The sequence below is a fragment of the Hippopotamus amphibius genome, chromosome 17 (assembly GCF_030028045.1).
Source record: "Hippopotamus amphibius kiboko isolate mHipAmp2 chromosome 17, mHipAmp2.hap2, whole genome shotgun sequence".
Classification (NCBI taxonomy): domain Eukaryota; kingdom Metazoa; phylum Chordata; class Mammalia; order Artiodactyla; family Hippopotamidae; genus Hippopotamus; species Hippopotamus amphibius.
In genome coordinates, this window is record NC_080202.1 from 10,981,278 (window position 1) to 11,003,296 (window position 22,019).

The 22,019-nt window shown below is 63.5% G+C and overlaps 2 protein-coding genes across 3 annotated transcripts in view; one reads left to right on the forward strand and one right to left on the reverse strand.

Moving 5' to 3' along the window:
* Positions 1 to 420: 420 nt before the first annotated feature.
* Positions 421 to 14,433, forward strand: MYBBP1A (MYB binding protein 1a). The gene is made up of 26 exons (XM_057714421.1): positions 421 to 678; positions 874 to 972; positions 1,686 to 1,769; positions 1,858 to 1,932; positions 2,033 to 2,140; positions 3,054 to 3,229; positions 3,381 to 3,548; positions 3,653 to 3,770; positions 4,852 to 5,147; positions 5,404 to 5,514; positions 6,076 to 6,201; positions 6,360 to 6,527; positions 6,618 to 6,723; positions 8,357 to 8,459; positions 8,552 to 8,703; positions 9,068 to 9,154; positions 9,226 to 9,384; positions 9,469 to 9,645; positions 9,827 to 9,984; positions 10,946 to 11,198; positions 11,400 to 11,525; positions 11,612 to 11,680; positions 12,230 to 12,343; positions 12,552 to 12,653; positions 13,489 to 13,637; positions 13,813 to 14,433. Exons 1-26 carry the CDS (start codon positions 472 to 474, stop codon positions 14,363 to 14,365), a joined length of 4,044 nt encoding a protein of 1,347 aa, XP_057570404.1. The 5' UTR covers positions 421 to 471; the 3' UTR covers positions 14,366 to 14,433.
* Positions 14,434 to 16,122: 1,689 nt separating this feature from the next.
* Positions 16,123 to 22,019, reverse strand: part of SPNS2 (SPNS lysolipid transporter 2, sphingosine-1-phosphate) — a 34,183-nt gene continuing 28,286 nt past the window's right edge. Inside the window, exons 6-13 of one of the 2 annotated variants that reach the window (XM_057714427.1) lie at positions 20,681 to 20,823; positions 20,219 to 20,371; positions 19,926 to 20,115; positions 19,530 to 19,595; positions 17,567 to 17,665; positions 17,311 to 17,474; positions 16,831 to 16,877; positions 16,123 to 16,262 (exon numbers count right to left, since the gene is read on the reverse strand). In XM_057714427.1, coding sequence (XP_057570410.1) covers positions 16,835 to 16,877; positions 17,311 to 17,474; positions 17,567 to 17,665; positions 19,530 to 19,595; positions 19,926 to 20,115; positions 20,219 to 20,371; positions 20,681 to 20,823 — 858 coding nt within the window. In that variant the 3' untranslated portion in view covers positions 16,123 to 16,262; positions 16,831 to 16,834. Of the gene's footprint in view, positions 16,263 to 16,830; positions 16,992 to 17,310; positions 17,475 to 17,566; positions 17,666 to 19,529; positions 19,596 to 19,925; positions 20,116 to 20,218; positions 20,372 to 20,680; positions 20,824 to 22,019 lie in introns of both variants that reach the window. The other variant, XR_009049913.1, reaches the window with a different exon arrangement.

A 22,019-nucleotide genomic window follows, 5' to 3' on the forward strand; every position in this document is an offset into this window, starting at 1 on the left:
CCCTCGCCGCTCCCCCCAACAAAGAATCCTTCCCCCAGCTCAAATGGTACCACAATCTACCCACTTATGTTAGCCCCAAACCTAGCATCCCTCTCTTTTTCATCACCCACTACCAGCTCCAATTTAGCTGGAATTTTCTCACATTACCTTGGTCCAATCCAACTTGTCCTGCTTCTACTCTGTTCTCCTAGAATCCATCCTCCACACAGTAGCAGGATAAACGTGTAAATAGGATCAAGGCTTGTCCCTGCACAAAACCTTCCATTGATTTCCCATCACAATCAGAATAAAATGCAAACTCCTGATCTCCTTGACAACGGAAGAGCCGGGCCGCCCCGGCCGGCTCCGCCCCCGCCCCGCCGGCTCCGCCCCCGCCCCGCCGGCTCCGCCCCCAGCTGACCCAAGTCAGTGCGCATGCGAAGCGACCCGACCTGGAAGAGGCAGGCTTCAGAGCCCACGTGTTCGACGAGCATGGCGGAGCCGGAGAGTGTGGAAGTCGCTGAGCCTGTGGCTCCAGGAGAGGCCTCGAAGAGTGGCGCCCGGCCTGCCGACCGTCATGGCCTGCTCAAGCACAGCCGCGAGTTTTTGGACTTCTTCTGGGACATTGCGAAGCCGCAGCAGGAGACGCGGCTTGAGGCCACGGAGAAGCTGCTGGAGTATCTCCGCTCAAGGCCAAAGGTATGGTGGCGGGGTCTGGGGCAGGGGGCTGCATAGATCGCGGCAGAGATGTAGTGGCGGGCCCCGGGAGTTGGGCCCGGGGTCACGTGGTCGCGAACCTGGCTGCCCAGGTGAGCGCGCGCCGAGGGGCCGGGATGGGCGGGGGCCGGAGGATTCTTCTCACTAGTCCACCTGGGGATGTGTTTGGTTCTTCAGGAATCATCCGAAATGAAGTACGCCCTGAAGCGCCTAATCACTGGGCTCGGGGGTGGACGGGAAACAGCCCGGCCCTGCTACAGTCTGGCCCTGGCACAGGTGAGGTGGTGGCTCCGGGAAGGGGTCCAGCCGTGCTGGTCACAGCAGTGGGGAGTGAGAAGGGCAGATGTCTCAGCTGCTGGGGAAGTGGCAGCGGAGAAGTTGGTGGGGTGGCATCTGGGAGGTGTCCCCACGTGGACGCGGAGAAAATTGCCTGAGCAAGGCCTGTCTGCAGAGAAGCCCAGGCAGGTGGAGTTCGAGGCTGAGTTTGCTTTTGGGTGCCTGGGTTGACTGGCCTCTAAGGTACATTTACTGGGGGCAGTACGCTTTGGGGTGGATCCTCTTACCTCTGCAGGGTTCGGGGCCCTCTTCTCCCAAGGGGCACTCAGCTAATTATAGGCCACCTCTAAGGAGCTTGAACAGATGGAAGGGCTGTAGAGACCCAGTCCTTGAGGATCAGCCTGGGGGGAGCTCAGAGCAGGCTGTGGGGACACGGTGTTTGGGAATCACGGTCGAGTAACCTAGGGGCCAAAGGAAGTGCTTTCCGAACCCCAGCTGGGCATGGGGCAGGGAGGCCAGGTTCAGCTCCATTCACAGCTGTATCCCATCACTAGCACCACTCAGAGGCGGGGAGGCTGCTTCAGAGGCATGCTTGGGGTGGGAACAGAGACCCAAGGCCTCTGGGCAGAAGTCCAAGGGAGAAGTGGGAGGAGGTTGAGGTCTTTGGGATGTGGCCGGGCCACTCCTCCGAGCCCCTCTCTTCCTTCTGGCAGCTGTTACAGTCTTTCGAAGACATCCCCTTGTGCAGTATCCTGCAGCAGATCCAGGAGAAGTATGACCTGCAGAAGGTTAAGAAGGTGAGCGTCAGGGGCCCCGGGGAGCTCCGCAGCCCCGGGGTGGGGTATGCTTGGCCCCTTCTCACCAGTGCCTGGAATCCTTTTCTAGGGGATGGTGAGACCTGCCCTCTTTGGAAACCTGTTTGGGGTGCTAGCCCTCTTTCAGTCTGGCAGGCTGGTGAAGGTAAGAGCTTCGGGGGGTCTGGGGGTATGGGGGCTGGCTTGGAGTGGTGGGGGCGCGTGGCACGTCCTGCTCACACCCTGTCTGCCTCTGGGGGTCCCAGGACTCGGAGGCACTGATGAAGTCGGTGAAGCTGCTGCAGGCCCTGGGCCAGCACTACAACCACTTGCAGGAGCAGCCCCAGAAGGCCCTGGTGGACATCCTCTCTCAGGTATGGGCTTACCAGCCGTGGGGCCTTGGGTAACGCTGCCCCAATATACAGAGGAATGTGGAGAAGACGCGAGTTAACACAGGGACATGCAGCACTGTCGCGCGAAAATATGTGTGGGACTTGGTGTTTTATAGTAACTGTGTTTAAAACGTGAGAAAGAAATAGGTGCGGTTTAGTAACATGTTTTATTTAGCCTACTGTGTCTGAAGTATTATTGTGCGGTTGGTATAAAAGAAACTATGCAGGTGTTTTACGTTCTTCTAAGTTTCCAAGATCCGGTGTTTTTCACCCATGGCACCTCCATTCAGATTAGCGTGTTCTGAGTGCTTAGTGTCCACGTGTGGCCGGTGGCTGCACCATTGGACAGTGCAGTTGTAGAGCAGTGCCTGCCATGTGCCCAGCGGGTGATACACGTGTGCCATTGTTATTTTGGGCAGAGTTGGCCCCGGGGGTCCCCACTGCCCTACTTGGGAAATGGAGGTGGGCTAGTACCTAGAATCCTGTGCTACTGAGGAAAAGGCAGGGACTGGCACGTCCCAGGCCAAGGGCCAGAAGGACCTGAATTCGAATCCTAGCTATTCACTTGGGGCTTCTTGTATAAGAAAAGGGCTAGTCCTGCAAAAAAGGAATAATTGAAAGGGCAGTCCTGGGCCAGTTAGCATCAGTGGGGTGTTTATTTCAAACCCAGCTCCAGGGACTTGGGAATTTGAGCTTTTTAAGAAATACCCTCTGGTGATGGTGATGCCTGGCAAGGTGGATTGTGGCTGTCCCTTCTCAGGCTGGCACTGGGCCAGGGGCCTCATGGGAACCGGGCAGGTAGAACAGGGCCCAAAGGGTTCACTCACCCCACAGCGGGAGAGACAAAGGGTGCCGTGAGGGGGCCCTCCTCCCTCAGCCTGTCTCCCCACACCAGGTCCCAGAGTCCATGTTGCAGGAGGTCCTGCCAAAGGTCCTCAAGGCCGACTTGAATTCAGTACTTGGCTCCCCCGAGCACCTGGAGCTCTTCCTCTTGGCGCAGCAGAAGGTGCCCAAGAAGCTGGAGAAGCTGATGGGACCGGTCAACCTGTTCTCGGATGAGAACATCCCCAGGTGTGAGGGAGGTGGGCGGATGGGCTCCCTAGTGCCTCTCCATCCCCAGGTTTGCGCCATGGCCTGGGGTCAGGTATCCGTGTGGCCCCAGGCACCTGGCCCTTGTCCATTTCGGGAGTGTCCCCTGAGTCCCCTCCACCCTCCTCTGCAGGCTGGTGACTGTGTTGAAGATGGCGGCCACCTCGGTGAAGAAGGAACGCAAGCTGCCCGCCGTGGCTTTGGACCTGCTCCGCCTGGCCATCCAGGAGGACAAGTTCCCACGGTTCTGGAAGGAGGTTGTGGAGCAAGGGCTCCTGAAGAAGCAGTTCTGGCCGGCCAGGTGCGTGGGCGCTTGGCCACTCTCCATCCCCTCTCTCATTCGTTAAGCAGGGATGGGCCAGGGGACCCAGGGTTCTGACCAGGCTCTGTCTTGCGCCCCCTTAGCTACCTGTGTTTTCGCCTGCTGGGCGCGGCCCTGCCCCTGCTCTCCAAGGAGCAGCTGCAGCTGGTGATGCAGGGGGACCTGATCCGACATTACGGGGAGCACATGGTCACTGCTAAGGTGGGTGCCACCCACCTCCATCCCCGTAGCCCAACCCTTCCAGAAAGGGTCCGGCAACTGGGCTGCTTCCTGCCAAGAAGGAGGGGCACGTCGCCTCGGGGGTCAGCCAGCTTCCGGAAAAGAGGGTTGCTTTTGGTGTCTGTGGTCCTGCCTGGGATGGGCAAGCACGGCTCCTGTTGGGAGGGGCCTGGGACCCAGGTGTCCCTCCTCTCTGGATAAAGTGAGCTACCTGAGGGCCGATCCCCCCACCTCGCACCCCTGTCTTCCCCTCTGAACGGAGTGTGGTCGGGTCAGCCCTTCTGTCCTCAGGCCCCTCAGCAGAAGCATGTACAGCCAGCGGTCTGCCCAGACCTCCCGCCACCCCCAGTGTGTGTTACGGTGAGAATAGTCATCATCACTGATGCTGTTCTGAGCACTGCCCGTGCGCCCCACAGTAAGCTCAGCGCTTGACAGGAGAATGAAGCAGTGGTTAAGAGCACGGAATCAGGGACCAGGCTGCCAGGCTCCGGTCCCGACGCCACTGCAGCTAGCTGTGTGACCTTCCGCAGGTGGCTTCCCTTCTTCTGGGCCTGCCTCTGCTTGTCCATGAGACGAGAGGAGCAGGACCTTCCTTGGAGTCGTGTGAGGGTAATCAGGCTAACATTCACCGGCCCTTAAAGCAGTGCCCGGGGCACAGGAAGTGCCGCCCGGCTTGCCGGCATTGTTACTAGCTCACTCCATCTTTACAGCCAGCTTTGGAGAGCTGCCACGCCCCTCTTCCAGGTGAAGGACAGGCTTAGAAAGTACAGAGCACGGGCTGGGGGACCAGACGGGCTGGGGCCAGATCCCAGCTGCACCACCTGGAGCCCTGGGACCCTCAGAAGTTACTTCCAAGCTCTTTTGTGTCTCGTTTTCATCTGCAGAACAACTAGAGGGGCCCAGAGCAATGGTTGTTACAAGGATTAAATGTTGGGGCGACCGGGTGACCCAGGGGGTACAGGGAGGGGACTTCCTGGGCCCCAGTGTGGCCTCTTGCACAAGAGGCCGGGGGTGTCGGGCCCCTCCCGGCCGGTGACCCCAGCGCCGTGCCCGACTCTCGCAGCTCCCGAGCCAGTTCAAGTTTGCTCCAGAGATGAGCGAGTACGTGGGGGCCTTCCTGAATGGCTGCCAGGATGACCCCGAGCGGCAGCTGGCCCTGGTGGTGGCCTTCACGTCCATCACCAACCAGGGCCTCCCCGTCGTGCCTACCTTCTGGCGGGTCACACAGTTCCTGAGTCCCCCCGCCCTCAAGGGCTACGTGGCCTGGCTGCGGGACATGTTTGTGCAGCCCGACCTGGACTCCTTGGTGGACTTCAGCACCAACAACCAGAAGAAAACCCAGGACACGTCGTTCCACGGGTGAGTGGGCCTGGCGGGGAGGGCCCGCTGGGCCCGAAGGCCTGGACCCTCCCTTCCTCCCACAGAACCGGGGTTCCCCGGGAGGGGAGGGGAGGGGCCGAGCCCTCCCTCTTAAAGGCCCGTTTCCTCACGCGTGGCCCCGTGCTGGTGATAAGGGCGTTGGGGGATCTTGGTTGGTTTTCCCGTCTCCAAGGCGGGGCAAGGGGGCACCGTTTTCGCCATCTCTAAGCTTCCGGGACTTGCCTCCCGCCCGCAGGCCTGAGCGAGCCATGTTCCGGCTGCGGAAGTGGGTCATCCTTCGCCTGGTGAGCCTCGTGGACAACTTGCACGCGGAGAAGGAGGAGGCCTTGGTGGAGGAGGTGGCCAGGTACCGTCACGGGATGTGCCTGGACCCCAGCTCCCTGCGGGTGCGGCGGCCTCTCGTCTGATCCTAGTTTGGGTCCCCCTGGAGCCAGAAGCCTGGGGGTCAAGTCATCCTTGCCCCTTGGGCAGGAGAAGATGTAGGGAAATTCCTTGGGAGCCCTCGGAAGGGGGGTACCCCGGGCCTGCAGGGCTGCAGGGGCCTCCAGGGCTCGGGCTGGCTCCACACTCCCCAGACGCCTCTGTGCTCTGTGCGTCGACAGTGCAGGGGAGGCCTCGCCGCCGCCTCTACCAGGCACTCCTCCCGCCCTCACTGCAGCCCCAGGAGGAGCAGAAGCAGTGGTGACCTGGCCGAGGCCACACAGCTTCGTGTCTCAGTTCTGAGGGAGGGATGCTGGCCCTCTCCCCAGTTCGGGCTAGGCTCTGTTCTGCTGGGGATCCTGACCTGAGAAAGGTCCCCTCTCATCATCGCCTTGTGGCACCAGGCCCTCGGTGAGGCCCCCCAAGGATGGGCTGGTCAGAATGGTGGCAATGACCCCGAGGTAACACGGGTTCTTCTTCCCCCCAGGTTTTGTTTTTTCCACTCGTTCTTCGAGACCAAGAAGCCCACATCCCAGATCCCGGAGACCGAGCAGCGCTTCTCCCACCCCCTGGACAGCCGGACCCGGGAGGTGGTGGGCAGTGCTTTCTTCAGGTGGGCCCTGGGCAGTCTGTGAGAGGTCTGAGGGTGGGCGCGTGGCAGGGAAGGTGGCCTTGGGGACGCTGCTGCCTCAGTTCTAAGCTGAGGCCCAAAGAGTTCCAGTGGGTCAAGCCGGTGACCCTGACCCCCCCACCCATCACCACCACCACCAGCCTGCTGCAGACCCTCAGCACGCAGTTCAGGCAGGTGCCGGAGCAGACGCAGGATGGGCGGCCCTGGACCTACCACCTGGTGCAGTTCGCAGACCTGCTGTTGAGCCATGGCCGCAACGTGGTTCTCCTGACGCCTTTCACCACGCAGCAGCGCCAGGCCTGGGACCGGTGAGAGGGCGCGGTTGCCCCAGCCTGGGCGGGATGCTTTGGGGTCTGACATTGGCCACAGTGACCTGAGAGCGGGCTTATCTCACCCAGGATGCTGAAGACTCTGAAAGAACTGGAGGCCCAGTCCTCAGAGGCCAAGGCCAAGGCCACTGCCTTTCAGCACCTGCTACTTCTAGTGGGCATCCACCTCTTCAAGGTACGGCGGCATGGAAGGGAGGGGGTTATAGACCTGGGGTCTGCAGCGGCCAGGAGAGGCTCTGGGGAGTTGAAGTGGGCAGGTTTCCTAGGCTGACTGCTCCTGGCTGGAATTAAAACCCAAGGAGTAATTGTTCTATCCACTTATCCCACACCAGGTACATCCTGAGCTCTCCATGCCACCTCCCTTATTTGTAATCCCCACAGTTCTGAGGCAGGCACTTCCTTTTTGATAGGTGGGATAACAGACTCAGAGAGGTTAAGTAACTTACCCCAGGCCACACAGCTGTTGGCTAGGATTCAGCCATAGGGATCTAATGCCACTATCCCACAGGACCTCCCAAAACTGCCTTACTGCCCAGAGGTGATGGATGTAAAGGAGGGAGGGGGTCTGGCTCTGGGCATACCCGTCACTGATGGGGGCAGTTCTTCTGTCTGTCTTTAGAAGTGAGGTCCCGATTTTTCTGTTGAACTCTCACATACCCGGGATCCACAGTTAGCGGGTCGAGAGTAGCGTGTTTTTGTCCGGTGCTCCCCACGTGGAGTTCTGTGCCCTGTCACTATGTTCCTCACCCTGTCACTCATACCTCTTCTCATAATGGGTTCCCTAGAACCAGCTTTGTCTCCTTTTTTATTCTCTCCACCAAGAAGCTTCAACCAGGTTTGGAGCTTCGTGCTAGCGGCTCTTTTGACCCTCGTGGTTTCTTCCTGGCTCTGAACCCTGGTTTCTCTGAAGGTTTTCCTCTTGCGTTGTGTGGACCCTTATGGGGCTGCTTCACATCTTAAGTAGTCTGAGGAGACGGGACTCCCTTCTGGCCTCCTGGCTGAGGTTTTTGCTTCTAGGCCTCGGGCACTCAGCCCAGCTCGTAGACGAGCCGTGTGGGTAACAGTCGGCCACAATGCCCCTTCCGATCCTTGGCACGGCCTCTGATGGGGACCTGCTCAGGTCCTGGGACCTCCAAGCTTGACTCGGGTAAAGGGTACCTGGCCGCAGCCAGGGAGCTGGCGGCAGAGATGGCCAGGGCTTTGGCCCCTGTTGTGGCCTTCCTTCCACCACCCCTGCCCCAAACACTGAAGCTGCCCTGCTGCATTACGGGGAGAAAGTCTGCCTTTTCGGTGCCACCGGTCACACAGGTGTTATTTTCAACTCACTGGTTGGTGGCTGGAGTCTGAGCTTATCCCCCAGCAAGATAGGCTTCAATTGGTTTAAATTAAGTTTGTTAAAATCAGTGATTTTCCGTTCTTCCTGTGTAACAATGTTGAGCCTGGTATGGGAGGAGAAATCTAGAATTGCAGATCAGGAGGCTGGGACCTACTGGCGCCCTGTGACCTTGACCCGGCCTTGTCAGGCTCTCTGCTGCTCTGGGCACCGGTGGGGAGGTCGGGCTTTATGTTCTCTGAGGGCTCTCAGACCCCGTGCCCTCACGTGAGGTGTGAAAGGTCATCAGCTCTTGGGCTGCCCCTGGGGTCTGGCTGGCATCCTCTGCTCTGGATGGTGAGGGTGACTGCCCAGGGCAGTCTGGAGTCTTCTAGGCCTCAGACGCCAGCTCCTCCCGCTTGGCCACCCTCATCTCCCGGCCCAGCCAAGGCTGGGAACGGGGCCTGGCTCCTGACTTCTGTCCTGTCCTGCACAGTCCCCTGCAGAGAGCTGCGACCTCCTGGGCGACATCCAGACCTGCATCAAGAAGAGCCTGGGGGAGAAGCCCCGCCGGACCCGCTCCAAGGCCACCACCACCCGTGGGTCGTCCTCCCTGGGGCGGGGGGAGGGGTGGGGGTGGGCAGGCAGTAGGGACCCGGCACCGGGGACTCAGCCCTGTCCCTGCTGGCAGACCCCCAGGAGCCGCCGTGGGTGGAGGTGCTGGTGGAGATCCTGCTGGCCCTCTTGGCCCAGCCCAGCCACCTGATGCGCCAGGTGGCCCGGAGCGTGTTCAGCCACGTCTGCTCCCACCTGACCCCTTGTGCCCTGCAGCTCATCCTGGATGTGAGTTGGGGCCTCTGGGGAAATGGGTCCCAGGATGGGGCTCTCCAAGCATCAGGCTGCTCCAGGGCTGCCGCGTGGCCCCCTGGTCCTGACTGTAACCTGCGGGGGGGGGGGGGGGGGGGCCTCCTTCGAGGTCTCCTGCTGTGCGTCCTGACCCAGGGTGTGCCGAGGGCTGGGCAGCTCTCAGGGAGGCGCTGGAGGGAGCGGCTTGCTCTCCTGGGCTCCCTTTTCCTCCCTGCAATGGGGACCTTTGGCCAACACTGGACGGCCACGGTCAGGAAATGCAGTTGAGAGGTCCTGGGGGTCCAAGTGAGGGTGAGGGGCCAGAGCAACAGATGCGGCAGCCACCTGGGAACCCCCGCAGGTGCTCAGCCCCGAGGAGGGCCAGGACGAGGACGACAGCGTGGTGGTCACGGATGACTCCGAGGGGCGGCCGCCGGGGGATGCGGAGGTACCTGCCGTGGGGGGCAGGGAGGGTGCGCGGACACGCGGTGGGAGGCCTGACACACAGCCCACCCGCAGGACAGGAGCTCAGAGGACGGCGAGGACAACAAGGGCAGCAAGGACTCGGAGAGCGAGGCGGAGAGCGACGAGGAGAGCGACGAGGAGGAGCTGGACGGGGACGTGGACCAGGGCTTCCGGGAGCAGCTGATGGCGGTGCTGCAGGCAGGGAAGGCGCTGGTGAGCAGGGGCCGGGCTGGGAGCCCTGCATCCGTCTGCGTCTCCCACCCGAGGCCGGGCTGCTCACAGGCATCCGTCCCTCAGGGCGGAGCAGACGGCGAGGACGATGAGGCCGAGGAGCTGGAGGACGAGGCCATGATGGCCCTGGACAAGAACCTGGCCAGCCTCTTTGCCGAGCAGAAGCTGCGCATCCAGGCCCGGAGGGACGAAAAGAACAAGCTGCAGAAGGAGAAGACGCTCCGGCGGGACTTCCAGATCAGGGTGAGGGCGGGACTTACAGGTCCAGTCCCGAGGCTCCACCCCTGCCTCGGCTCCACCCCTCCCGAGGCTCCACCCGTCCCGAGGTGCCACCCCTGCCTCGGCTCCACCCCCCCCGCGGCTCCACCCCTCCCGCGGCTGCCGCCCACACACACCTGGCTGAGCCCAGCCTTGCCGACCGCAGGTCCTGGACCTCGTCGAGGTGCTGGTGACCAAGCAGCCCGAGAACCCCCTGGTCCTGGAGCTGCTCGAGCCGCTGCTGCACATCATCCGGCGCAGCCTGCGCACCAGCAGCGCGAAGCAGGAGCAGGACCTGCTGCACAAGACGGCCCGCATCTTCAGGTGAGCGCGGGCGGCCCCGCGGCAGCCGGGCCTCTGGGGTTTCCCGGGTAGGAAGGGTAGGAGCCAGGACGCCCGGGCCCGCACCACGCAGGAGCTGCCGCGCAGCTCTCGTTCACCCACCTGTGCTATGACACTCAGCACGGGCCGCACCAGACCCGCGGCCCCCAGGGCCCCCAGCCCCACCCCTGCGCTCACGGTCTCTGCAGTTGGGAAACCAGACTGGTTGTCTGGGAGAGGTTCAGGCGGTGCGGGCCGCTGTGGGGCTCAGCAGGCCCAGAGGCCACAGGCGGGGCAGACGTTGTGTCCAGACCGGAGCCGGTCAGACGCAGCCAGCACGTGAGAGGCCTTGCGGCCTGGCCCTCGCAGTACTGGGGGCCCTCAGAGCCATTTGCAGCAGGAAGGTGGGCCGGTGGGCTGTGCTCGAGCAGGGAGCCCAGCAGGAGTAGGTGCCCCAGGTGGGGGCCCTGCCTTCCGGAGGGCAGGGGAGGTGGTGGAGACAGAGGCCTCAGACCTGGGGTCCCGAGTGTGCGGCACGGCACGTGGGGGGCGTGCTGCAGACAGCGCCCCAGCTCACGGCCCCCGGGCCCAGCTCACACTCCCCAGCCCGCTCTCACCCCAGCTCTGCCCAGGGGCGCAGGGCCCTGAGCACACAGACCCCGGTTTCGCGTCACAAGCCTGGAGGCCCCATCCCCCGAGAGACGGGTGCAGACGGGGCTGCGGCGCAGGTCGGGGTGCTGGCCATGGGGGAGCCTCACCCAGAGAGCCGGCTTCCCTCCGGCTTTTCCTCAGGGCAGGCCTGTGCGTGGCCCCGGGCCTCCCCCGGCTGCCTTGCTCAGACCCCTTTTAGATGTTTCTTTCCTGCCTGTGAAATGGGACCCAGCGTCCCTGCTCTGGGGCTTGGCTCTGCTTTGGGTGGGGTGGGGGCGACCCTGTGACCAGCTCTGCCCCCTCCCCCCCACAGTCACCACCTGTGCCGCTCCCGGCATTACTGCCGCAGCGTGGGCGACCGCGTGGAGATGCTGTACGCCCAGCTGGAGCGGCTGGTGCGGCAGGCAGGCCACCAGGCCGACTCCTCCGTCTCGCTCTACTACTTCAACGCCTCCCTCTACCTGCTCCGGGTCCTGAAGGGCAACACTGTGGTCAAGTCCACCTGCAAGGCCCAGAAGAAGGAGAAAGCCGGCACTGACGCCAGCACCCAGCCCCAGGACCCAGAGGTGAGCAGGGAAGGCTCGGCCTGGAAAGTCCAACACTGATAGATGGGAGCAGGTCCGGGGAGGCAACGGGACCATCTGCCCATTTCATAGATGGGGAGTTGAGGCTGTGCCTTCCACGGGACCCAGCTTTCTGCCTTCTGAAGGCAGCCCAGGCTCTGCTCCCTCTCCCGGGCATCACACCAGCTCTCTCACGTGGCGCAGGCTGCCAGCTGCTTGGACTTGAGCCTCGTGACCCCGATCTACTCATCGGCGCTGAGCTCCTTCCTGACCAGGCGCAACAGCCCGCTCACGGCTCCCATGTTCCTCAGCCTCTTCTCCCGGCACCCGGTGAGTGTGGGGCCAGGCCGCCCCCTTGGGCCCCTGCTCGGCCCGGTCCTCACGGCCCCCCTCACGGCCCGTTATTGCCTCCGCAGATGCTCTGTAAGAACCTTCTCCCCGTCGTGGTCGAGCACGTGGCAAGCCACACGCGGCCCCGCCATCAGGTGAGGGGCTTCCCGGATCCCCGCCCAGGCCGTATCTGAATTACCTGCTTGACCCATGTCTGGGGGGCTATTCGTGAGGCCCAGGAATGCTGCCCTGGGGGGCAGAGGGTGGGCCCTGCGTCTCCGACCTGGCCAGCCCTGCCCCCACGGTAGGCCCAGAGTAGCTGGGGGTGGGGGGCCCTTCCCATGTGGCCCGAGCCCTCCGGCTCCTCAGAGACCATGTTCTGACCTGCACAGAGGAAGCCCCGGGCGGCAGGGCAGGCCTGGGGGTGGCGGTCGGATGAGGGGGCTGGAGGTGCTGGAGGAAGGTGCACTGAGTTAGCAGAGGGCCGGGAACCCTGTCCAGCTGCCGGACCCGTGCTCCCACCTGCCTGAGACGAGGGGCCAGGAGCAGGTGACAGCTGGGCCAGAGTTTCTGTGGTGACAGCCAGGCAGGCTGGGCCCGGGGCAAGAGGCAGCCCCTCTTGCACTGCCTGCTCAGGGGCCCACAGTGGGGTCCCCCTGGTTCCCTACCCCTGGCCCAGCGTGACCACGTTGCCCCCACCCCAGAGCCAGGCCTGCCTGCTGCTGCAGAAGACGCTGCCCACACGGGAGCTGAGGCTGTGCTTCAAGGACCCCGAGTGGGAGCAGCTGCTGGGCCAGGTCTTGGCAAAGGTCACGGAGGTAATGGCGGTGGGGCTCCCCTCCCCCGCCCGCCGGCAGCGGTCCTCTGGGCACCCAGGGGCGAGCCTTGCCGGACCCTGCGCCTCGGGGTGGGTGTGAGGCTCCCCCAGGAGACTTTTCTCCCCCGGGGCCCTGGTCTCTCGTGTGGAAGAGAGAAAGGCTTCGGGCAGCTCTGCGGAGGGGCTCAGCCTGGCCTCCTTCTCCTCAGACCCTGCGGACCCTGGGTGAGGCTGAGACCAAGCCGGGGCACCAGAAGGAGCTGTCCTCCCTGGAGCTGCTCAACACTGTCTTCAGGAGCATCCATCACGAGGTGAGCCTGGGCGCAGGGGAGAGGCGCCAGGCAGGTAGAGCCGGCAGCCTGCCTGGGGCTGCAGAGGCTTGGGGGCGGGTTCTGGATGCCGGGCTGAGGAACCTGGGCTTCTGTTTGAGCGGGAAGGTGTCACACCCTGTGCCTGGCTGGGGCGGGGTGAGCCGGTTGCCACTGCTCTGCCCCGCTCCAGTAAGAGAGCTGAGAAGGGGCTGGGAGGGCTGGCAACCACGGGAGGACGTGGCTGTTAGGAGGGAGCCCGGGTTTCCAGGCTGCAGAGACGGGGCCGGTGTGTGGAGGGTGAGACGCTCAGGGGGCAACTGTGGGCAAGTCTCTGGTTCCCCCAGTCTGGCCCAGAGGGAGAGGTTTGGGGGTCCTTAGCACAGACACTGATCAAAGCCCGAGTGGGGGGCAAGCTTCCAAGAGGGTGCTGCAGGGGCCGGCCAGGGCCTTGCAGAACAGCAGGCAGACCTGAGAAGCTGTGCTCGGAGTGGTAGTAAAAAGCCAGGAGAGAGTTTTCCAAAGCCAGTGGGTTTCAGAAACAAGCCAATAGGTACGAGACGGGAAGGGCTTTGGCACCCCTGAGGTCACCACATGGCGCCCCCAGAGGTGGGCGGACCTTCGGGCTGTGCGAGGAGAGTACAGAACATAGCACCTGGGGCTCTTTTCCCTCCCAAGATGAGAGAGACTAGTGATGTACAGGCAGGACTGGCTGAGGGTCCAGAAGGGCTCACCGAGAGGCGATAACTGGGCCAGGGCGGGAGGATGGGGACCGGGAACCGGGGAGAGGCCGTGCCTCTCTTCACCGCTGCAGCCACAGCCTCCCACCCTTCTGCAGAAGCTGACCATGGACCTGACTGCCGTGCTGGGCCTGCTGCAGGGCCAGCAGCCGAGGCTGCAGCAGAGGCTACAGCAGGGGGCGCACTCGGCCGGGTCCAGCCGCCTCTATGACCTCTACTGGCAGGCCATGAAGTTCCTTGGAGTCCAGTACGTTCAGGAGAGGGGGCCCCCGCCTTGGGAGGGGCTGGGAAGACCCTCACGTTGCACACGTTCTGATGTGCGCGCCCCAGGGCGGGGAGCTTTGGTCAGCGTGGGGACCACGGAGGCGGAGGTCGCCTCTGCCCTCGCCACACAATTCCTTACTTTGTTCACTTCCTCCCAGGCGCCCCAAGTCAGAGAAGAAGGATGCCAAGGAAGTCCCTGAGGCCACACAGGGCCCCGTTAGCATGAAGCGGAAGAAAAAGGGGTTCTTGCCAGAGACCAAGAAGCGCAAGAAACGCGAGTCTGAGGGTGCCCCGCAGGAGGGAGCAGCCATCAGCGGGGACCAGCCCCCCCGCACCAGCAAGAAGAAGAAGAAGAAGAAGACCAAGGCCCCAGCCCGGTCCCAGGTGAATGGGGCACCTGCTGCCAAGAGTCCAACCCCAGACCCTGCTGCCCTGAGCCCCAGACCCCCTGCCAAGACCCCAAAGCTGCAGAAGAAACGTCGGCCGCTGCCCCAGGTGAACGGAGCCAGCCCAGTGTGTCCCGAGACCCCCGAGGAGCCTGCTGCCAAAAAGCGTCAGAAGAATCTGCCCCAAAAGGGGATCTCAGGCACGTCGCCACCGTCCGCGCTACCCCGGAAAAGGTCCAGGTTGTCTTTGGCCAGCAGGAGCCCCAGCCTCCTCCAGAGTGGAGCCAAGAAGAAGGGGCAGCTGAGGAAGGCGCAAAAGCTGTGAGTGTCCCCACCCGCCCTAGAGACTCCTATTTTTTCACCACGATTTTAATAAACACGCCACTGTCTGAGGCTCTACCGTCTGCACTGGGGGTAGCGTCTGCTGCCGGCCCGCCAGGAGGTCCCGCTGCGGGGGTCGTGGCCTGAGTGACCCCAGCCCTGGGCTGGGCCCTGCCGCCGCTCTCAGACACAGCACACACGTGGGACCTTGGCTCCCGGGGGGTGTGGGCCGGGCTCAGGGCTCTGGGATCTGGGTGGGTTGGGGGCAAGTGTGACCACGCCTCGTGCCCCCACCCACCCCCAGGCTGCTTGGCTGCGGGAGCCGCCAGGGCCTGACATAAATAGCTTTATTTCATTTACAAGAGGAATATATTTGGCTTCTCTCTTAAGACTCTGAGATTCACAATCAGCAGCTCTAAAAAATAAAGGAGCAGTTTGGCTTCCGGAAGGAAGAGGAAGCAACACTTGGACCTGGTTCTTGTACAACAAGAAAACATTGCTGGGGCCCCAGTGGAGGCTGGGGTGGGAGTGGAGGCCAGGCTGGTCTTTGGGGGAAGCCCCCCCAGGGTGCCCCAGAGCTTGGTGGGGAGTGGGTATTCCACCAACTTACCCACCGTTGAAACCACACCAGCCAGTGAACTGAGGGCAGAGCACACTAAGCTGGCTGGTTCTTAGGGTCTCCTGCCGGCCACGCGGGGCCACCAGACCAGAACCACCTTGGATTACAGCACAGGGGCCGGGAGGGAGTGTGTGGAGCAGAGGGGATGTGATGAGCTCCACCCAGGGAAGCCGGGGGTCCGGTGTGCGGCTGTGGGGGTGGGGAGTCTGGGCTGTGTGGAGGTGGCTCTGGGTGTTGGCCTCTTCCGATGTGCCACAGCTGCCTCCAGGCTATTCCCTGGGACAGGAAGCTTAGCGGATGGCGGCTTCCTCTGGCAGCCAGAGCCCTGGCCGCTGCCCCACAGATTCTGGGAATGGTCCCCTGGGCGCTGCCCCTGGAAAGGGCCCAGCCTGGGGGCAGGAGTCAATTCCTGGCTTCTGTGGGTGGTGGCGGGGGAGGGTGGGGAAGTCGGGGAGGAGATGGACAGTGGGGGTGCCATGGTGGATCCAAGGAGCCTGGTAGGCATGGGGGACCCCCAAAAGTCACAAGCCTGGGGCACAGGTGGTGTGTAGCTGCCAGCAGGGCCTTCACTCCTGGTGATGCCAGCTTCCTGTCGTGGATGGTCCTCCACCTGGGAGACCTGCAGGCTGACAGCCGGCCCGAGACCATGGAGATGAGTGTTCTCCAGAGCACCCAGCCAAGCTGGGAAGCGCCCAGCAGCTTGGGTGCCCTGCTCTGCCAGGTTGAGTCCGACATCCCCGAGGTCAGAGGCCCAGCTGACAGGCTGTGGTCCTCACTCGCCAGGCCCTTCGTGGAGCCTCAGAGCTGGAACGGCCGCCTTGAGGCCTGGGCCACCTCTTCTCGGTGCAGTCCAGGGGCTGTCGGATCTTCAAAGCTGCAGGTAGTGCCTTGCCCAGCAAGCTGTGTGGGAAAGTCCAGCCTCCTGGTCCCGGGATCTGGGGAAGGCAGAGACTGCCCGAGGATCACATACGCCGGGGACAGGCCAGCCTCTCCCCACACACCCATGGGAGGCTGTCTTCTTCCTAGGCCCCAGGGCCCCTGCAGCCCAGACCCAGGCCTGGGGCTGTGTCCCACGGCGTGGCTCCAGCACACACAGCCTTGCAGGTGAGTTGAGGACACAGCCTCTTGGAGCCACGGCCACTCAGCAGTCCCAGACCAGAGCGGGTGGGTGCCCAGCTGTGGGTCACACGGAACGCTTCGGGACAGCCCAGCAGGGCCGGGGTGCCGGGGGACACCTCCCAGACTAGGCAGGAGCAAGGGTTCTTCACTGTCCCAGCGGCATCTGGAGGGAAGGGGTCAGAGGTCAGGTGTGGGGCCTGTTCCAGAGCTTTCCTCCTTCACCATCCGCCCTTTCTCTGGGCTCTGGTGGCCTGAAGGGTGTGGGTCTACTGGGGCCAGGGGGTGGGGGCAGTGACCTTGGCTTTTGCACTGCTGGGAAACTGCAGCCCCCAGAGGCCAGGCCCAGAGGGGGCACCTCTAGGAGGATTCAGGGAGGACAGACTCTGGAACAGAGCAGGGAGTTCCTGGCCAGTCCCCGCCCTGACCCATGCCCCCGGTGCTTCTGAGGAAGGAAGGGGGAGCTGATTTACTGGAAGAGGGAGCCTGCCCCCCTCCCTGGGTCCACCAGTCAATTCAGGCAACATTTCAGGAGGAAGAGGACCAAACCCAGGGTTGGGATGCACTCAGGCAGGAGGGGACTCGTGAGGAGCTGCTCCTACTTCCAGAACACCCCTCCCTGGCGAGCCGAGTGCGCCCCCTCCACGAACCCTGCCCCTTCCCTCCCGAAGGGCGTCTCACCCTCTGCCTCCCTGGCCTGCATGCCCACCCTCAGCCCCCCGGCCCGCACTCACTGCCTCAGACTTTCACAGATGCGGGCGGCATCACCAGCTGGTTGACCCTGGGGAAGAGACGGGCGGGGGTCAGGGTGGCGGATCAGCGGGGCCCTGGCCCGGGCACGGCTCTGGGGTGTCGCATCACGGGGGCCGGCGGACCGGACGTGCTGGGCAGGGACCTCGTCAGCCCCAGGGGGAGGTGGGAGAGCCCAGGAGTGGGGAGAGGAGAGAGAGGAGGAAAGAGGAGAGGAGAAAGAAGTCAGAAAATGAGAGGGACACGAAGGGGTGGAGTCCCAGCTCCGAAAACCGTGAATTCCGGAGAAAAACCCATCGAGGACCACCACAGACACCCCGGGGCCACCACAGGCTCCCACTTGTGACGGAGGCAGCATCTCGAGGGCAAGAAGGCTTGGAGGCAGGAAACTGTCAGCCAGGTGACCCTCCCACGTCAGCCTCCGCTGTCCCAGCAGGTCCACCCGCACCCCCACCCCCACTCACTGCTGCTCAGCCTTGGCGCGGTCGCCGAGGAAGAAGAGCGCGGTGGCCAGGAAGAACATGCCGCCCAGGACCACGACGAAGGGGCAGAGCATGAGGGCATAGCCCAGGCTCAGGAACTCCCAGAGCGGGGAGTCCTTGGTGCTCTGGCGGATCAGGTCGGAGATCTGTGGGGGGGGGGGGGGCAGGGGGATGTCAGGGGAGGGCCACCTCCCGCAGCCCTGCACCCACCCCTACCCCACCTGCCCCCAGTACTCACAAAGCCAATGAGGTAGGGGCTCCCGGCGTCCCCCAGCAGGTGGGAGGTGAAGCTCTGCAGGGCGACAGCGGTGGCCCGTCTGGTGGGGATGACCACATACTGTGCGAGAGGCCGCGGGTCAGAGGCCGGGAGAGTCGGGGCCCACATGGCTTCATCCCAGGGGTCACGACATACTGAAGCTCCCATAGCCTCGGACTCAGTCCTGCCCTGGTGTCTTGACCTGTCATTCTTCTGGGCCCTCCCCTCCCCCCCCTCCCCCCCCCCAGCTCCTGAGCCTAGGCTGCCTTAGCATCTGCACTTGACCCTTGGCGGGGAGCTGAGTGCACTGGTCACAGGGAAACCGAGGCCCATGGGCACACAGATAGCACGTGGCAGCCCTGCAGCCAGAGCCCTGGCCTCAGCCTTGCCCTCACCTCCCCACAAGCTAAAGACCCATCTTGGTTTCCCCTCCGTGGGGACCTGCCAAGGCCTGGGCTGGCTGGCAGGGGTGATGGTGAAGCAGGGCTCCGCCTGAAAGAGCCTCTGCTTTTACCCTCAGCACCGACCGCCAGCGCCGCTGGAACGCCAGCCAGACCAAGCAGGCCCTGACTCACAGGGGCTGCAGCTTCAAAGCTGGGGGGGCCAAGGCCACACAGAGGGGCTGGTGGCAGTCACCTCAGCAGGTGCCCGGGGCAGCCCCCCTGCCCCCGAGCCCAGCTTCCTCATCTAGTCAGAGCACCAGCCCTTGTGGAGAGCCTGTGAAAGCAGCCAGTGCCCACCAGGCACCCAGTTACTGGGGGGGAGGGGAGACCTGGATGGCCTGGCCCCATTTCCAGGAATAATTAGTCACTTGCCTGTGACACTTAATAAAATGGGACACAATTTCCCTGGGACCCAAACCCTGTCAGCAGCTGGGGCTGCCCCTGAGGGTGGAGGCCAAGGAGGGGGTCCTCCCCACCGCCAAGGGCACTTGGTTCGCACAGACTCACTCCAACCTTCACTCCCACGTGTGCAGTGACCCCTGCCACCCCGCCTGGCACCATGCTGAGTGCCAGAGCTGAGTCAGACCTCCCACCACCACCCTTTTCGCCAGGGACTGGTGGGGGGGGCGGGGGTACACCCCTGGGTGAAGCAGATGTGCAGGGAAGCTTGGGTGGGGCAAGACAGGCTTCCTGGAGGAGGGGACCTAGCAAGGGCCCGACGCCCAGGCAGACTCTGGTCTCCTAGGCTGACCCATATTCTGGCACCAAACCCCAAGTGCCCTGAAGGTGGCCCCGTTGAGGAGCCCTTCCTCCCCCTGCCCCCAGGGCCCACGGCTTGGCACCTCCCAGACACCCTCCCCAACGCTGGTCCCCTGCATACCCGTCTCCCAATCCTCCCCCAGGGACTTGGAGGATCCCTGAGGACAGGACCAGATGTCACCCCCCTCCAGACCAGCCCCCCAGACTGCCACCTGGTATCAAGGCCACAGCCCCCTCCCAGTTCCTCCCAGGCTGCTCCCGTCCCCACCCAAGGACCCGAGCCCCTGCTGCCACTCAGACAGCCCTTTGTCCCTGGCGGGCTGGTCTGGAGCCCATTGTTGGCCCTGTGAAGACGGCCTCTGTCCGCCCGGCCCAGCCGCAGGCATTCGGGCAGGCGCGCCTGGGACCCAGGCTGAGCCGGGAGGGCAGAGTCCACAGCAGCTCAGGCTCTGGGGGTGGAGCACTGGCACACAGCACCACCTCGGTGCCAGCCTGGCACTGCCAGCCTCCCGGCCACAAACCTGAGCCTCCAGACATCGCCCTCCCCAGTCCCCACATCCTGCCCGTCTGCCTGCCCAAGCCCCTGATCCCAGGCCCTGCCCAGAGGCAGACCCCAAAATCTCTGATCCCCGCTCTCCCCTCACCAGCCCAGCTGGCTCTCCCACCCCTTCACCCGCCCTTCCCAGCTGTCCCGAGAAGTCAAGAGGCCCCGGTCCGCACACGGCAACCCTGGCCTGCCTCACCATGAGGATGTCCGCGGTGATGGCCCAGTTAGAAAACAGCAGCGTCTCCCCTACAAAGATGCAGATCTGCTCGGGAGAGACCAGAGCAACCATCGGGGGGGCGCCCTCCCCACCATCGGCCCCAAGCCGCTCCCTGCACCCCGGCTGCTGGCCGGGAGCCCCCAGAAGCCTCCCCCGACTCCCGGCAGTCAGGCTCGCGGGGAGTTTGTGGATCACCTACAGGCTTCAAGCCAGGCCCACGGCCCTAAAGGACACCCAGAGCCCTGGCCAGAGCAAGGGCGGACTGAGGACAGGAGCCTCCCCGTGGTGGGGGGACCCCCACCCGCACACGTCAGACTGCATTTCCTGCTCCAGAGCCCAGCTGCCCCACCGCCCCGGGACCCCCACCGCACTCACGTAGGCCCCCACGATGCTGCTCTTGGCAGCCACGAAGATGAGGCAGATGAAGATGGCGGAGCCCAGCATGCCCACAGCACACACCAGCGGGTCGGCCCGCTGGGTCCGCAGGCGGCACCAGCGCGTGGCTCCTGCTCCCGTGACCACACCGAGGAAACCCGTAAAGCAGGTGATGGCCCCAAAGATGAGGCTGTGGAGACAGGGGCCGGGGGCACAGGTTAGAGGGCAGGGCCGGGGTCGAGGGGCTGGCCGCCTCCCTCTGCACCCTGCCCCCGCCCCGGGCCTGGCCCCACCTGTCCCTGGCCCCACAGGGCGGGCTGCTGCACGTCTCCGCCGTCTTCTGCACGACTTGGGCGCGGTGCAGGTAGAGCGGGATCCACATGCCCAGGGCCCCTGTGGCGAAGGACACGGCCGACGTGGCCAGGGAGGAGAAGACGTAGCTGCGGCTGGGGAGAGGCCGGGGCGGCGACACTGAGCGGGGGGCCGGCACCCCCGCTGCCGGCGGGGTCGGGCCCAGGCGATGGCCCCGGGACGCAGGCTTGTCTCCCTCACACCTTCCCCGTGGACAGAAGGCCTCACATGCCTCCCCTAGGGGCTCTGAGGGCGAGGGCTTCAGGAACCCTAAACGCTAGTGGCCCCAGCACTGTGGACAGGGAGTCTGGCCGAGCGGGGTGGGTGGGCCAGCCTGCAAGCCAGGGTCCTCTCCTCTCGGCGCCCCTCCCTCTTCCCACCGGACCCCTCCCAGCAGCACTCACTTGCGGATCAGGGCCTTCATGTCTCGGAGCCATGACGTCCGTGCCTTGAGCTGCCCCCCGAGCTGGTCGGCATGGCCTCTCTTAGTGGCCGGGACCAGGATGAGGATGAGCGTTCCCGTGATCATGCCCAGGACGGGGGACACCTGGCAGGGCGGGGCACGCCAAGTTAGGACACCAGGGCCCAGGCATCTTTCTCTGTCTTGTCTCTGCTGCACCAGCAAGGGGGAACAGTCCAGCCACACCTTCTCTGGGCCGCAGGCTCCCCTTCTGGGCTAGTATCTGCCCAGACTTCCTGACTGGGCAAAGTCACTGAGGGTGAGGCCAGCACAAAGGGCTTGGGGGCTCAACATGAGCTGTCCCGACCAGGGGCAGGATGGGAGAGGGGACTGAAAATGAAAGGGAGAGAGGGGTGGTCAGATGGAAAGAGGAGGGAGGACAGATGGCTTGATAGAGAGATGGACAGATGGATGGACGGACGGATGCATGCTTGGATGCTTGGAATGGATGGATGCTTGGATGGTTTGTTGGATGGGTGGATAAATGGTTGGATGGATGGATTGCTGGGAGGATGAATTAACACATGGAAAGACAGGAGGATGGATGAGTGGATGGGTGATACATGATGGGTGATGGATGGAATAAAAGGAAGACAGGTAGGTGGGCAGACATATGGAATGATGGAGACGAGAGTTCCTGAGGACAGCTCTTACCTACCTCCCTGTGTCTGGGAAAGATTCCCAGGCCAGCTCCTCACCCTGGTTGGGGTGGGGGTGGGGGGGGCGGACTGAGAAGGCACTGGCTGGGCATGAAACTTCCAGCTAAGATATCAAGTAGGTTATCATTTGGGAGGGGCCCATGTGGGTCCCAGGAGAACAGAGACTCAGGGACCCCTTTGGGTCTTCCCTGCATCCTGCCCAGTGTCGAGAACAGAATCTCCAAGGCCCCAGGCCTCTCTCCAGATGGAAGCGGCACATCTTGGGAGCCTGGATTCCAACATACCAGCTCCTCCACCAGCTCATGAGAACAGGGAAATCTGTACCCACCCCCACCAGGCCTGGGAGCCCGTGGGCTGGGGAGTTCCTCTCCATTCGCCCCCCACCCCCCACCAAAAAATTCCACGGAGGCTGCTTCCTTCCTGCTTTTGAGGAAAAAACACTTTGTCTTAAGCTTCCTCTCCTTCGCGAGATGGGGGATCTCTGTTTCCTCTGATTGCACTGTCCTGGGGCCTTGGCAGACTTGTGTTGAATCCTCCTACAGGACAGGAAGTGGCTCCAGACCCCGGGGCCCCCACACAGAGGTCCTGTCTCAGCCCCACCCTAGCACAGTGCCACAGCTCAAA

Bases quoted from the DNA above. Each gene is read 5' to 3' on its own strand.
- MYBBP1A (XM_057714421.1), top strand. From the start codon at position 472: ATGGCGGAGCCGGAGAGTGTGGAAGTCGCTGAGCCTGTGGCTCCAGGA. The intron at 6,202-6,359 runs GTGGGCCCTGGG...CACCACCACCAG, and splicing joins GTGGGCAGTGCTTTCTTCAG to CCTGCTGCAGACCCTCAGCA. The intron at 11,526-11,611 runs GTGAGTGTGGGG...TTGCCTCCGCAG, and splicing joins GCCTCTTCTCCCGGCACCCG to ATGCTCTGTAAGAACCTTCT.